This window comes from Rhodofomes roseus (genome assembly GCF_022264815.1).
Source record: "Rhodofomes roseus strain CIRM-BRFM 1785 chromosome Unknown C8Q71scaffold_12, whole genome shotgun sequence".
Classification (NCBI taxonomy): Eukaryota; Fungi; Basidiomycota; class Agaricomycetes; order Polyporales; family Fomitopsidaceae; genus Rhodofomes; species Rhodofomes roseus.
In genome coordinates this window covers 1,018,856-1,032,145 of record NW_025952968.1, presented here as the reverse complement: position 1 = coordinate 1,032,145, position 13,290 = coordinate 1,018,856, and the positions used below count along the sequence as shown (strand labels likewise).

The 13,290-nt window shown below is 54.5% G+C and overlaps 5 protein-coding genes across 5 annotated transcripts; 4 read left to right on the top strand and 1 right to left on the bottom strand.

Annotated features, from left to right (window-relative positions):
- Window positions 1-8: 8 nt before the first annotated feature.
- Window positions 9-968, top strand: C8Q71DRAFT_797398 (SURF1-domain-containing protein; the record flags this gene model as incomplete). The annotated part of the gene is made up of 4 exons (XM_047925747.1): window positions 9-217; window positions 288-670; window positions 745-835; window positions 884-968. 4 exons carry the CDS (start codon window positions 9-11, stop codon window positions 966-968), a joined length of 768 nt encoding a protein of 255 aa, XP_047778301.1.
- A 1,639-nt stretch (window positions 969-2,607) lies between these two features.
- Window positions 2,608-6,313, top strand: C8Q71DRAFT_763988 (uncharacterized protein). The gene is made up of 6 exons (XM_047924043.1): window positions 2,608-3,412; window positions 3,463-3,471; window positions 3,528-3,947; window positions 4,001-5,132; window positions 5,182-5,680; window positions 5,731-6,313. The coding sequence occupies exons 1-6, from the start codon at window positions 2,959-2,961 to the stop codon at window positions 6,223-6,225; spliced, it is 3,009 nt and encodes a 1,002-aa protein (XP_047778300.1). The 5' UTR covers window positions 2,608-2,958; the 3' UTR covers window positions 6,226-6,313.
- C8Q71DRAFT_103028 (uncharacterized protein) lies at window positions 6,291-8,384 on the bottom strand. The gene is made up of 6 exons (XM_047916270.1): window positions 8,138-8,384; window positions 8,056-8,084; window positions 7,127-8,007; window positions 7,004-7,078; window positions 6,701-6,944; window positions 6,291-6,654 (listed from the first exon to the last, which is right to left on the bottom strand). Exons 1-6 carry the CDS (start codon window positions 8,248-8,250, stop codon window positions 6,356-6,358), a joined length of 1,641 nt encoding a protein of 546 aa, XP_047778299.1. The 5' UTR covers window positions 8,251-8,384; the 3' UTR covers window positions 6,291-6,355.
- A 29-nt stretch (window positions 8,385-8,413) lies between these two features.
- On the top strand, window positions 8,414-10,873 carry C8Q71DRAFT_836837 (uncharacterized protein). Its single transcript, XM_047926454.1, has 4 exons — window positions 8,414-8,482; window positions 8,540-10,134; window positions 10,187-10,334; window positions 10,387-10,873. The coding sequence occupies exons 1-4, from the start codon at window positions 8,467-8,469 to the stop codon at window positions 10,629-10,631; spliced, it is 2,004 nt and encodes a 667-aa protein (XP_047778298.1). The 5' UTR covers window positions 8,414-8,466; the 3' UTR covers window positions 10,632-10,873.
- Window positions 10,874-11,235: 362 nt separating this feature from the next.
- On the top strand, window positions 11,236-13,002 carry C8Q71DRAFT_709201 (DNA recombination and repair protein Rad51; the record flags this gene model as incomplete). Its single annotated transcript, XM_047920669.1, has 14 exons — window positions 11,236-11,268; window positions 11,319-11,384; window positions 11,433-11,465; window positions 11,515-11,535; window positions 11,594-11,726; window positions 11,831-11,925; window positions 11,990-12,095; window positions 12,151-12,176; window positions 12,225-12,284; window positions 12,337-12,411; window positions 12,522-12,560; window positions 12,616-12,646; window positions 12,694-12,798; window positions 12,902-13,002. Coding segments are annotated over 14 exons (924 nt in total), but the record flags the coding sequence as incomplete, so codon positions are not given.
- Window positions 13,003-13,290: the final 288 nt, after the last annotated feature.

Here is a 13,290-nt window from a genome sequence, read left to right as displayed (position 1 = left end):
GAGCTCGCATGGAGTCGACTGCTTCGGCACCCTCGATCTACAAGGCGAAGAAGCAGCGTTGGATCACGCCGACGATGGTCCTCGTAGGATTCATCCCAATATTCACATTTGCGCTGGGAACGTGGCAGGTGCAACGGCTCAAGTGGAAGGTAGCCTTGATCGACGAACTGGAGGAGAAACTGCAGAGGGAGCCCATGACCTTGCCTAAGCGAATAAAGTGCGAGGCCCATTCTCTAGCTTGAAGGTATCGGTCATCTTACACTTTGTACTTGCATATGAAGTCTCAGTGCTGTCCCCGATTTCGCGTTCCGCAAGGTCACATTGAAGGGCCATTGGGACGTCGACCACGCCGTGTTATTAGGCCCTCGAGTTCGTAACGGGACCAATGGCTATCACTTGGTAGTGCCATTGGTACGTGAGAACGGCTCTACCGTGCTGGTAGATCGCGGGTTCGTGTCGAAGGAGCTGGCGGATTCCTGCAAGAGACACCTGGAGAGCGGTGACGTCGAGATCCTCGGCATGTTGAGGACGACACATAAGCGGAACGCATTCACACCCGACAATCATCCCGAGAAGGGTGAGTGGTATTGGGCTGATGTGGATGCAATGGCAGAGTACGCTGGCGGAGAGAGAGCCGGCGTGCAGCCGGTGTTAGTGGAGGAGATCTTCGGTGCGCATCGCATGAGGTAACTTCGCAAGGGCGTGTCTAATGGCTCACAACTGCACCAGAGGGTCATGCTGGAGAGATATCATCACGCCTCAAACGTGGCGTACCTGTTGGGAGAGCTCCAGTTGTGGATGTGAGGAACTCTCATGCCTCATATGTCGCTACCTGGTACGTCGTCGTGGTATCAACAAGCCAGCGATAGCTAATCAGCTGCAGGTATGCGCTCTCTGCGTTCACGAGCGTAATGTTCGTTCGACTATTGATGAAGCAGCGACAAGCGAGGATGCGTATTCCTCGTTGAATATCATCAACCTTATCTCCCAGATTGTTTGTCTCAAAGTCGTGAGCGGCTCCCTAGCATACGACCGAGTGTTTGCTTCCCTCTCATCGCCTAATATCTCATCGCCTAATACGACCGCCCTCCTCCCCTCGAAAAAGGTCGTGTTTGGGGTCTGCCTACGGGAGACTACTCTCATCGCAATCACTATCGATGACTGTGTACCACGTCGAAGGTAAGCGGTGGCAGTCCAAGCATACAGTATCTTTATTGTCCGGCTACAATGACGTCACATGATATATGTGATCACGGAAATACGGTCGCGAATTCCTTTTGTACCCATTGTTCACGAGCAGCACAAAGGGATCTCAACGTGCTGGGACAACGATTAACCAAATGGTACGCCACTCGAACCGTATGTGGCCGTCATATATAGCCGTTCATGTGTCTGTTCGTACAACCCGTCCTCCCAACCCTGCTAGATTGAGGTCTTAACTAGCTTAGCCTCGTTTGCATTCAGACTGGCATGCTTCCCTGGCTCTATAAATTTCCGTCACTTGCCGTGGCGCCTGCAGAGGCTTCAGGCATGTCGTGGCCTACGTACGACGCACGACGGCCACGGTCTCGCAAGAATGGCACGTTCGGCTCGCAGGGTCAAGCTGCCGCCATTCAAGCTCGCACGAGGCTCCAGAAGCAGAAACAAGGTCATCACAATGCAGCCGAGGAAGCCAACGTGGAGAAGGAACTTCGAGTATCGGTCTCTCGGGAGGCGGCAGGTAAGAACGGTAGAATTATGTGTCGTTCAGCTGCTGATGGGCATATCAGACGCATTGGCGGTAGGCAATGCAACACGGGCCTGGCAGTTGCAACGACGTGCTCAGGTGGCGGCCAGCCTGGTGGCAGCAGCTACCGAATCTCAGTCAAACTCCCCCAGCGTATCGGTTGCAGCCTCACCAAATGCGTCCTGTGTTTCGCTCTCGGGTGATTCAGGCTACGAAGAGACACTGGACATGTCTAAGTCTCGGAAAGAACCTGCGTCTGGTTCGTGTAGTCCCTCGACGCTTACTCGTTTGAAACACTGCTGACCGTGAATACTAGCAGTGTATAGTCTGAAAATACATGGTCCCGGGACCGATATCCCCGCAACTCCGGCCAGTCTGTACACCTGCATTGACGTAGACTACGCGGACAGACGTCACGCATGGGCACGCGTTTCTGCGAGTGCCTCGTACGACAGGCGAAGCCGACCCTCGTCCCGCCAGTCCTTACGACCGACTCGCGGAATAGGCAGGACGTCGACCTTTGAGCATCCCCGCTCACGCCTGTCCTGTTTGTCATGGACTTCGACCAGTGGATCAAGCGTAGTACCTCTTACCCGACGCTTGGCGCCACTGCCTCGTTTCGATCCCTTCATGCGGACACGGTCCGAGTCGCTCTCGTCTATCATCCATGCACCCGATTCACTGGCAACCCACACGAGCCGCACAGGCCTCGCGCTGCCGCCGCGGTCTGTGCGCAAGTGCAAGACGACGGGGAACATCAAGGGAAGATATCGACTTGGCGCAACATCTCTGCGTTGATGGGTTACAGTAGAACCCTCGCATGGGCACGGCAGTTCAATATATTATCTACAGTAACTTATGCATACTTATTGACAATGTTCCTCGGTTCAATGACATCACTGTCGTCCATGGCGTTGAGTAGGCAGTCTGAGACAGGCGCTTAGAAGAGGACGCCCGTGAGGTATTCCATGTGATCGCCGTACGAGGGACCATCTCTGGCCTTCGGACGACTGAGTACGTTAACATCGCAGCACTATAACCACCACCGCTTTCTACTCGGCCAACGCATCAACTCGCTTCTATGCTAGACAGTAACAGGGTGTCCGGGGATCATTGACACAGGCTCCTGTCGCCCACTTTTCTCCGCTTACCAGTCCTGAGGCTCAAACCGACGTACTCTGCGTCACCTCCTGGTACTCATATCATAACCTGGCTGCAAGGGCACCACATTGATGGCAGAGGCCGGTCCTTCGTCTCCGGGTCGTACTCTCTCCAGTGGTACCAGCAGTCCGAACATATCGGCCAGGAGCCCGAAGCAGCTTCGCGTCCAGTTTCCCGCCGATGAAGACGGGTCGAGCGCAGGGGAGAGTATATCCTACAGGCTACATCCTATTGGACTTGGCCCGCCACCAACGTCACGCAAGGCCATTGCTAGCCCGGGCAGGGACACTCCTCCTTTGACCCGTCTCCAGGATGATGCGCGTCGGCGCGTTCGTTCTGCAGACGCGTTTCCCGCACTGGCATCGCAGTCTATGATCCTGGAAGATGGTGATACAAACCGACAAGCGAGGACGTCACGACCGAACAGGAGGAGCATCAGGAAAGACAGAGGGTTGCCGAATTTGACTTTAGACAGCAGGGGGGATCTTTCGCAGACCTCAGCGTTCTCAGACGAGTACGACCTTTGTGAGCAATTTTATTCTGCACCCTCCGCCCACCATTGACATTTCTTACAGCTCGTGAAGGCACGTCAGAACTCCCGTTAGACCTGAGGCAACCTTGTCTGAGCACCACATTCTAGATCCTAGGATAGTCGAGGACGTTCAGCGCGCCATTCGCCTGAAACAACGTCGTGAAGCTCGCATCCGATCCCAGTCAGTCCACATCCCCAATGGCGCACAATCCAGAGGCGAACCTGCCAGAGGATCCCGCTTGTCATCCCCTATACGCCTTCCCGACCAGAATCCATCCTCAACAGCGCCTTCGTCTGCTACTGGAAGTGTCGACTCGGAGGTCGACTTCAGTCCATCGGTTGGCACGGTTCCCCTCCATCCCGTGCCTTTGTCTGCGAACGACGGGGCGACGCTCGACTGGGCAGGCTCCGCATCCGAAGATGACAAGGACAAGCGGTGGCCGTTGCATCTTCCCAAGCGAAAGCGGGACAAGTCCTCGGCAGCATCCAGCCGGGCTGTAGTCGAGAAACAAGAGACCCTATATGCAGGTAATGCGATAATTCCGTGGACCTAAGCCTGAGATCGCTCATCTGTTCGGCAGACAAGTTGGCTCGAATAAAGGGCAAGGTCAATGCTCTGACGTTGCGCAAAGCTGCCATGACCAAAGACCAGCTGGAAAGGCGCTACCAAATGTTACTACCCTCGCGAAACTCACGCACGGCTTCACTTAACCTTTTGGAGGTCGCGCGTTGGTATGATAGGCAGGAACCCGGTGCAAAGGCAGCTCTCGACAAAGCGGAGCCCCTAACGTGGTTGAAGCACCTTCTTGACAGGCGTCCTCAGCGGTTCCCGCGCCTTCCATGGCATCTCACCGCGCTCATTATGGAGGAGTTCGCGAAGACTCGCATCAGCCATCAGCCCATGGCGACCATTCCAGAAGACGGCATTCCTCAGAAACCGCCCTCGCCGACGACGTTATCCCAACATGAACCGAAATCACCATCCAGTGGTTCGTGGTCCTGGAATCCATCCCCTCGTTTCCTGGACACGTCTGCGAGGCGTGCTTCCTACGATCAACAGGTGTCGTTCGAACCGCATGTCGAGTCAAGCCGCGACTCTATCGGTGCAGAGTCAAGGCGGAGTAGCGAAGGCTTCACAAGACATTGGAGATATTCCCTCCCAGTCGGAGCGACAGAATCTGCGCCTAGCTCGGTCTACAGCGGCAAGCTCAACGGCGAGTCGCCGCATAGACGACATCATCTGCGAAACCTGGCGAAGCGTATCCGAGGCAGGGCATATGATAGCGAAGACGCTACATCGTCGAGGCGCAATTCACTGTCGGAGCAGAGCATGTCGGAGGATGCCGGGCAGAATATGGTCAAGTCGAGGCCATCTAGCAGGATATCCAGCTCGCGTATTCGGTCACCGGAGATCTCGGACCCAGAGAAGGGAGACACGATGCTCACACAAGAGGGCAAACCTGATGACGAGGCTGGGGTTGTGACCGTAGTTGTCTCTTCCGCACTACACGATCCTGGTGACGGCACCCCAAGAGCCGATGGCTTGAGTGCGCCTGCTGAGCCTTCCGTGTCGCCCATGCGTCGTGCGATTCCCCGTCGGAGAATACGCACATCTCTGCCTTCCTCGCAGCGAGTACTTCACGAGGCGAGGGAAAGACATCAGCGCGAGGTTGATGAAGCGATTGAGCGCCAGCAATACGAGCAGAAGGCCCAGTAAGTGTGTTAATGTCGCAGCGTGATCGTGTTCTAAGCTGCCCAACAGGATCCTGGAAGATGCTCGATCACAGAATCATCGCACTCAACAACTCCTACAGCGCGTCGCCGCGAGCGTCAGAGAGTACGACTCTGTCCAGTCGGGCATGAGCGCTGCCCTTGGCATGCCGTTCGCCAGGCTTCCTCCGGACGTCTTAGAGGCCTTCTCGCGTGATCCATCCGCGTTTACAAGTGGCACTCGCCATAGTCGGGGATGGAGGGCGGTCGAAGACGTGCATGACCGCGTATATCGACAACGCAAGATCCTGCGCAACTTTGCGAAAGTGACTGCTATCGATTCCAGTGACTCGGAACCGTCCGAGAGTGTCTTCGAGCAGCCTATGGAGTCGTTGACCAGGTCGCTCGCCGAGCTGGAGAAGCACAAATCGTGCGTCGTCACACAGCTGGAGCAAGTCACGGAGCTCTTAATCAGCGTACGACATACGCACAAGGCCGTCAAGAAGGGCTATAATGACACGCTGGCTCATACATCGCTTGTATATCCTGAGGTACGTTCGAAGCTTCTATCCACCGTCGGCACGTGCTGACCATCATACAGCTGTCCTACGCAGTCGCTCTCGAAGAGAGTTATCGCAATCACTACCAACAACTTTGGGATATCGGTCTGGACGCGCTTACTCTCCTGCTCGATACCGCGACTCCGTTCTGGCGCAACTACGGGAAGGTTATAGGGAAGGACGTCCAAGACTTCCTGATCGTTCCGTGGTACCGGAATGAGTTTACCGGGGAGGCGAAGAGGTATCCTATCGAGTGCTTCCCGACCCGTTCGCTTCGACATTGGGTCGGCTTGCTTTGTCTCTCATTCCTCAGTCTCTGCGTCACGTTCCTGCAAATCCGTGCCGCCTATGAACTGACCCTGTACTGGGGCTTGCCATGGATCACCCACGCAGGGTTGTGGTCGCTTGTTTTCCCGTTCTACACGGTTGGCCTTCTGATCCAATGGTGCGCTGTGCTGCTCGAACTATGCATTGTCGCTGCGCAGTCGGGTGTCGTAGTTTGGTGGATGGGTTGGATTGTCAAGATTTTCACTTAAGGGCTTTGGCATGTTACTGGTATGTTACTCGTAGTCTGCTGTTTGCGCATTGCTGTCGTCGTTACGTTTGGCTATCTTTATTATCTACGGTCGCTACAAATACAGGACGAGCGGGTAATCGTACAATAAATCAAGTGTGCATCTCCACGTCATGATCCGTGTTCGTTGAAGGTCCTGCCTGTGGTGTGGCGTTCTCTGCGCGTATGACGACCGGAACGATTTCTGTGGTGGTCTTGGGACCGGTAGGGTCTTTTGCAGCGGATGCAGTCGGGGCACCCGAAGTGGCAACAGACGATGCTACCGTGTTGTACGGGCTCGACCCAGCGTATGACCAAGGATGGTGAGGGAGTGTGGACGTTGCATAGGCCTGAGGCGGAATCGTAGTAGCATCGCCGGCTCTTCCTGCGGTGATGCATGACTTGCAATATCCTGTAGGGACTGAGTGGGCTATATATGGAGAACGCAGAATACGCACTGCCGAAATTGAGCAACGGCACATCTGGCCGGCCACAAGATTTGCACGCAATGGGAGTGGAAGGTTCCACCACTTTGAACTTGGACTTGGGTTTGCTATGAGGAGTGCTCGTGCTTATCGTCTGAGCGAGCTGCGCACTGCCCTTGTGTGCATCCCGCTGTTTATGGGAAGATTTTCTTCTAGTCCTCGTGCTGTCCGCGTTGCTCGGCATGACTGGTTTCGTATTGTAGCGCGGCGGCGCATTCTAAGTTGGCCAATTAGTATTGCAGTTGGTGGACAGCCTCGGGGATGAACAAAGCTCACGTTCGTCAGTTGCTCGAGGAGCGGGCCAGCTGGTAGCCGATGTGGCAAGTACGCCCGTGGCGGCGCCTTTGCGGCCTGCGGAGATGAGCATTCGCCCAAAGGACAACACAACAGTGAGCTCACTATATCTCTCAACACTGCCCTACTCCTCGTAATACCCTCTTCACCTCCCACCCATCTCAAGAGTAACTCCCATAGCGGTGGCGGGACCTTCGAAATGAGGATAGCGACCACATGAGATGCAGCGCTAGTGTCGAGGCTCTCGGATGTATCTGCTGAGCTTGTAGATTGTATGGTAGTTGAGAGCTTGACATCGGAGAGACTATGCACATCTAGTCTCTCGCACACTGCAGGGCCTCGGGGCACGATCCAACGATCAGAGGGTTTCTCTTTGAACTCGATTACGATGTCGAACTCCCGCACACGACGCGGTGGATCGATGGGATAAGATGCCTCTGCTCCAGGATTTCCAGATATCCCTGAGCTGGTAGGCTGCCCAAATGTCGGCACTGGCAGCTGGGCAGCGCCTAGAGATCGAATCATATGACCAAGCTCATTTTGCTGTTTTGGAGTCGCTTTCCCAGTGGTAGCAAGATGCAGAAGATTCTTGAGATCAGGATTGGTTGATGCTGCCGCGCTTACTTGAGAAACCAAGTCGGGAGTTACAGTGACGCTAGTGTCAGGGGAATCCTTGTGCGTGTCGGAGCTCTCGGTCAGGGCGGAGAGCGCTGTGGAAAGCTGCGTGTCAGCTTGTGAGGGGTCATATGTGCGAAACGTATAGTGTGAGGGAGCTTGACCAGTTGGTGTCCCAGTACCTGCAGGTCCCTCCGGCAGATAGCAGACCTCGTAGAACGTAGTATCGGAGAAGATGTGCGGCCCAATCCTCACATCATATCGACCGTATACCTTGATGCTATGAGGCGGAGGTACGACCTCTGGAGGCTTTCCTCCACGGGCTTTCGCCGAGAACTTTGGAAAGGCGGACGACAGCCAAATAGTACGTGCTACGGGGATGTCAGTCACCTTCCACCAGATTCATATATACAACCCACACTGCCTCAAAGACTGAGAGACCACGAGACTAGTACGATCGCATGTCAGTCGTCAACGAAAGCAGCAGCAAGTGATGCGCACCTCTCAGGGATGTTCCGTAACTCCTGTGGCTCTTCATCTGAAGCCTCCGTGTCGCTGTGGCTTTCCAGCTCCCATCCAGGGCATGGGCCGATGGGAAGTGGGATGGTGTCCATGTGGGATTGTGACAGTACGATGCCGGTGAGTGTGCAAGGGAAGGCTGCGCTCAAGTCACGCACGAGCCGCAGATGAGGGCGTCTGCCAGGGTGAAGGCGACGCGCCAGTGGCGCTGCTCACGATGAGATCTGAGCTGAAGCCGGAAAAGCGCCCATCCGCGTCTTCGCCCCCACAGTCATCTGCGCAGACCCCTTCGCGTCGCGCTTCTGTGGATCATGTCTACACGCGTTCGTAGGTACTTTATTTGTCGTGACGAAGAACTGCATTGACTTCGACCATTTACCACAGAGAAGGGCGGTACGGTCTTCAGACCTGTCGCGAGACCGAGGGCACGTCCAGGCTCCGCCGCACCGGAGGCGCAGACTTCTCTAGCAAATGTGGAGAATGCACGGAACCAGGGAACACCAGCATCGACATCGCATAGCATGCCACCGCCTGCTCACGTTCCATCTAAAGCGACGGCAGACTCCTTGCCGCACACCGTCGATGCCTCACGCGGGTCTACTCTCGTACAGAACCCGACAGGCCAAGATCATCAGGAGAATGACATACCTCCGGCTTTGATATCCGCGTCTGTCATCGTTGTTCCCGGCCACATTACACCCCGGCCACCTGCTATCCAGAGCCACCAGAGGATAGAAGCCAGTCGTACATCTCAACCAGTACTCCCTAATGGTGGTACTGCTGTATCTGTACCTTCGAGGGCAGTCCCCGTTGTCGTTTCTCGAGCAAAGGCTATCCAGGGCACCGCCGCAGCCGCAGCTTCTACCGTTCCTTTTGCCCCTCGACAGACGGAGAACAGCCAAGACCCGCCCCCACAGCCGCAACCTGATGTCACAGCGAGCAGATCTACGCATGCCTCTCCACTGCAGGCGGGTTCGTTTGACATGTCACAGATTGATCCGTCTTTGCAGTCGGCGCTACAGACGTTCCCAGAACACGGTGTTGCTGCACCGTCTTTCATAGAAGGGTCGTCCAGGACGCTGGACGGCAATGGCGCTGCGCATACATCACTCGATTCTGGCGTCCAGGACGACCAGGACTCGGGCACCGCGAGCAACCTTGCTAACACAAGCACGCCGTCACAGGCCAAAGCCAAACGTAGGCGGACGAAAGCCTTGCAGGAAGGGGACACGTCGTCGGAAGGTCGTCCCAGAAAGCGACGCACCCAGCACCAACAACGGGACGGGTCCGTCACTGAAGGAGACGACTCCCAGACCGGTGAAGCCGGACGGAAGCGTAGAGGGAAGTCTCGAGCACCTTCGGTTCCGCTGTTTGATCCCAACGCGGGCCCGGGGGAGGATCTCGATCCCACTGCGGTCACCATGTCTTCGCTCTGCGACGACACTGGACAAGGGCGTATAAGCAGCAAGGCGGCGCAGATAATCACCAATCATGCCGCCTGGCGAGCGGCGAGCAGGGAAAAGAGGGCTCGGCTGCGCGCTATCGCAGAGGCGAAGAAATACGGCAGGAACATCGATGATGAAGAACAGCCACCTGCCTCGACCAGTGGTGACGCAGCCGAACCCTCTCAGGAGAATCCTTCCTCCAGTCGTGCTAGCGCCCCTCCTGGAGACTCTCAGGCTGGCCCCTCTACCACTGGGAGCGATCGTCCCACAGAAGACGAACAAACGGTCGACGACTTCGATTATTCACAGAACCTTGCAAGCAGTCGGTACAACGTCCAGGTCAGGATTGGCGCGAATGGCGAGACGATCATCAATGAAGAATCATTGTTTGTCAATCGAGATGAAGAGGATGACACGGCCAATTACACGCACATCGAGGAATCTGACGCAACGAAGTTTGTGAACTCGTCATCCTACAGCAAGAAGCCTCGTGGGTCGCGGTGGAGCGCAGAGGAGACCGAGCTGTTCTTCGATGTGCGTTGGCAGTCTACCGTGGTCCATTTTCCGACTCATCGTGATACAACAGGCGCTATCTCAATTCGGCGAGAACTATGAGTTGATATCGTATGTATTGCCTGGACGTGATCGCAAAGCTTGCAAGAACAAGTTCAAAGCCGAGGACAAGAAGAATCCGGCGAAGATCAACTTTTGTCTCAATCATCGCAAACCTTTCGGTGAGTGCACAGTGTATTATTGCAGGTCCCACTCCGTTTATACTCGGTGCAGACATCCAGACTTTGTCTCGAATGACGGGAAAGGACTTCTCAGGCCCGACTCCTGAAATCAGGGCCCCCACAGTCCTTCAGTCGACGGAACTTGACACCCACGTCCAGCCAGAAGCCGTTTCAGCACCGAAGGCTATACGCAAGAAGAGCAAAACTCCCGGGCCTAAAGACGGAGAGGAAATATTGGGAAGTATCGAGGATATGGACAAGGAAGACAGTTTGTTTGGCGATGATATGAATGTGTAGCGCCCCGAATCACGATATGCACCGACAGTGCTTGGGAGACCACAGTTGTAGTGTGACTGCATTGCCGGACTCGGGGTTGCCGGTGGTAGTAGTATGTAGTCCAGAAAGCCACTTAGTCCATGCCCACGGTACGTCCCCAGTATGCAGTCTTGATGTACGTTTGATGTACGTACGGGTACCCTGTACGTAAGTACCCTCAGGCTGGGATTCGAGCCCACCGAGCGCTCAGTCGCTTCATGTGACGCTTTCACACGGTACACGACCACGTGAGAAACTCGCGTTCTGGGCCCTGGGGTGAAGAAACCTGTCTCGTCAGGCGCTGTCTGTAGCTACCGACCACCATCTCCCGCCGCAATCTAAGTCCGTGCCAACTCTAGATCCTGACATGGTTCGCCGTACCGCTTCCCAAACTCCTTCGCGACCTGCAAGCCCCCCGGCTGATGATGTTGAAGAAGTAAGCAGGAGTCGCATGCGTCGTTGAGGAGATCAATCTAATGGCGGGGCAGGGCCCCTACTTCGATACAGTAGATGAACTCCAGCAGCATGTGAGTTGAATAACGAACACTAAACGCGCATATATACACACATATATTGACCCTATCAGGGTATAAACGTGCAAGACATCTTAAAGCTCAAGGTACGAGACATATCTCTCGATCTGCTCGCGTATTGGACAGATCCGTGTAGGCTGCTGCTATCAACACTGTTTCTGGAGTTAATATGACTACCCGGAGGCAGCTCCTCAAAATCAAGGTCAGTCTTCCCTATAGTGTTCTTCCTGAGCACGCTAACGCTGAGCAGGGAATGTCAGAAGCCAAAGTGGAGAAGATCAAGGTCAATATGCGTTCAATGGAGGGTTCATGGCTGACTGATGCATATACAGGAAGCCGCGCACAAGATCTTGGTGTGCAGAGATCTCATGACTGCATATATGCGCCACTTACCCGTGTTCAAATTTGAAGGGATCCTCTTTTGCTACCGGACTGGAGGTGCAAGACAAGCGCAAACGTGTGCTCATGATCAGTACAGGAAGCAAGGCTGTTGATACCATTCTCGGCGGTGAGAAGCAAAACGAATCTATCAGAAAAACACTCTGTTGACGGCGGTGGGCTTGAAGGCGGCATCATGTCTCAATCTATCACTGAAGGTGCCTTCGCCATTTGATCCCATTCGTGACCATCCTTACGCAGTAACGTTAGTGTACGGCGAGTACCGTACCGGGAAGACGCAACTCGCGCACACAATGAGTGTCGTTGCGCAGTTACCACCTGATATGGGTGGTGCAGCCGGAAAGGTTCACAGTCGCACGCTCATGGAGCAGCAGAAATATGAGCTAACACGGTTGGTTCCATTTTCAGGTCGCTTTTATCGACACAGAAGGGACATTTCGGCCAGATCGTATCAGGGCCATAGCTGATCGCTTTGGAGTGAATGGGGACATGGCTTTGGAGAACATTCTCTACGGTAGGTCATTGCTTCCATGGCGCGAGTCTCAAACTTCATCATCTGCCTGCCCTAGCGCGAGCTTTCAACAGCGAGCATCAGGTTCGTCTGCAAGCATAACTCCCGACCTCACTCTGAGGCCCTTCCCAGATGGAACTCATCAATGAGTGCTCGATACGCTTCGCGGAAGACAAGGACTACAGACTCCTAGTACGTCGCCTCCCTCTCTATATGCATCTCCGTTTGCTTTCCGTTTGTACAGATCGTGGACAGTATCATGGCTTGTTTTCGAACGGACTACTCCGGTAGAGGAGAGCTGAGTGAGCGTCAGCAGAAGGTGCGTATATAGACAGGTCCCCGCATGTTCTGTGCTCAGTTGTATGATCATAGCTCGCGCAAGTCAGTACAGGCTGTCTCTTGCGTCTCTGATGTCTGACTGTCATGCAGATGCTTTCCAAGCTAAGCAAGCTGTCAGAAGAATACAACGTAGCAACTTATGAGCTTTGTTGGGCTGCAACGCTGACGCGCTTGATATTCCTAGATCGCAATCCTCATGACGAATCAAGTCCAATGTACGTCGGTGTCGGTGGTTGACTACAGCTGTCTGACAGAAATACAGCTGATCCGGGCGCAACAATGACGTTCGTTGCTGGTGGCGCCCTGAAGCCTATAGGAGGTCATATTCTCTCGCATGCATCTGCGACCCGGATGTTTCTGCGTAAAGGTCTGTACCTTGGTTCTATATGCCAGCACAGCTCGAAGTCGTTCTGTATGCGAGATGATGGAGGAACTGATGACAATCATTGAACTGATGTATTGTGTAACAGGACGAGCGGAAGAACGTGTTGCCAAGCTGGTCGACAGTCCGGACAAGCCTGAAAGCGAAGCTTCCTACAAACTAGATGAAGGTGGCTGGGCTGACGTCTGACGGGTCCACTGCTGCACAAGTCTGGTCTGCTTCTGGTGCTGTCGCCGCCCTATGCTTCTGTGCTTTCAACTGGCTGTCGTGTTCTCGGTCTGGATTTCAGTCTTGTCACGGTCTCTTCGATATCATGATGTGGGTAGCTATCGACTTCCATTGTTCTACTATGTAACTCGGATGCAATGTTGTTACATAGCAATCCCGTGAAGTAATATGTATCAGCGAGGATTGATCATATGGTTTGCAGCACGAGAACACCTGATGACTTTGCATGAAGATAAGCACCCAGACTCC

What these genes read in the sequence shown, in the direction of transcription:
- C8Q71DRAFT_763988 (XM_047924043.1), top strand. Translation starts at nt 2,959, where the DNA reads ATGGCAGAGGCCGGTCCTTCGTCTCCGGGTCGTACTCTCTCCAGTGGT. An exon ending in ACAAGAGACCCTATATGCAG is followed by an intron (nt 3,948 to 4,000) that starts GTAATGCGATAA and finishes TCTGTTCGGCAG; the next exon opens with ACAAGTTGGCTCGAATAAAG. An exon ending in CAATACGAGCAGAAGGCCCA is followed by an intron (nt 5,133 to 5,181) that starts GTAAGTGTGTTA and finishes GCTGCCCAACAG; the next exon opens with GATCCTGGAAGATGCTCGAT.
- C8Q71DRAFT_103028 (XM_047916270.1), bottom strand. Translation starts at nt 8,250, where the DNA reads ATGGACACCATCCCACTTCCCATCGGCCCATGCCCTGGATGGGAGCTG. An exon ending in GGGCAGTGTTGAGAGATATA is followed by an intron (nt 7,079 to 7,126) that starts GTGAGCTCACTG and finishes TCATCTCCGCAG; the next exon opens with GCCGCAAAGGCGCCGCCACG. An exon ending in GCCGTTGCTCAATTTCGGCA is followed by an intron (nt 6,655 to 6,700) that starts GTGCGTATTCTG and finishes CAGTCCCTACAG; the next exon opens with GATATTGCAAGTCATGCATC.
- C8Q71DRAFT_836837 (XM_047926454.1), top strand. An exon ending in AGACCGAGCTGTTCTTCGAT is followed by an intron (nt 10,135 to 10,186) that starts GTGCGTTGGCAG and finishes GTGATACAACAG; the next exon opens with GCGCTATCTCAATTCGGCGA. An exon ending in CAATCATCGCAAACCTTTCG is followed by an intron (nt 10,335 to 10,386) that starts GTGAGTGCACAG and finishes TACTCGGTGCAG; the next exon opens with ACATCCAGACTTTGTCTCGA.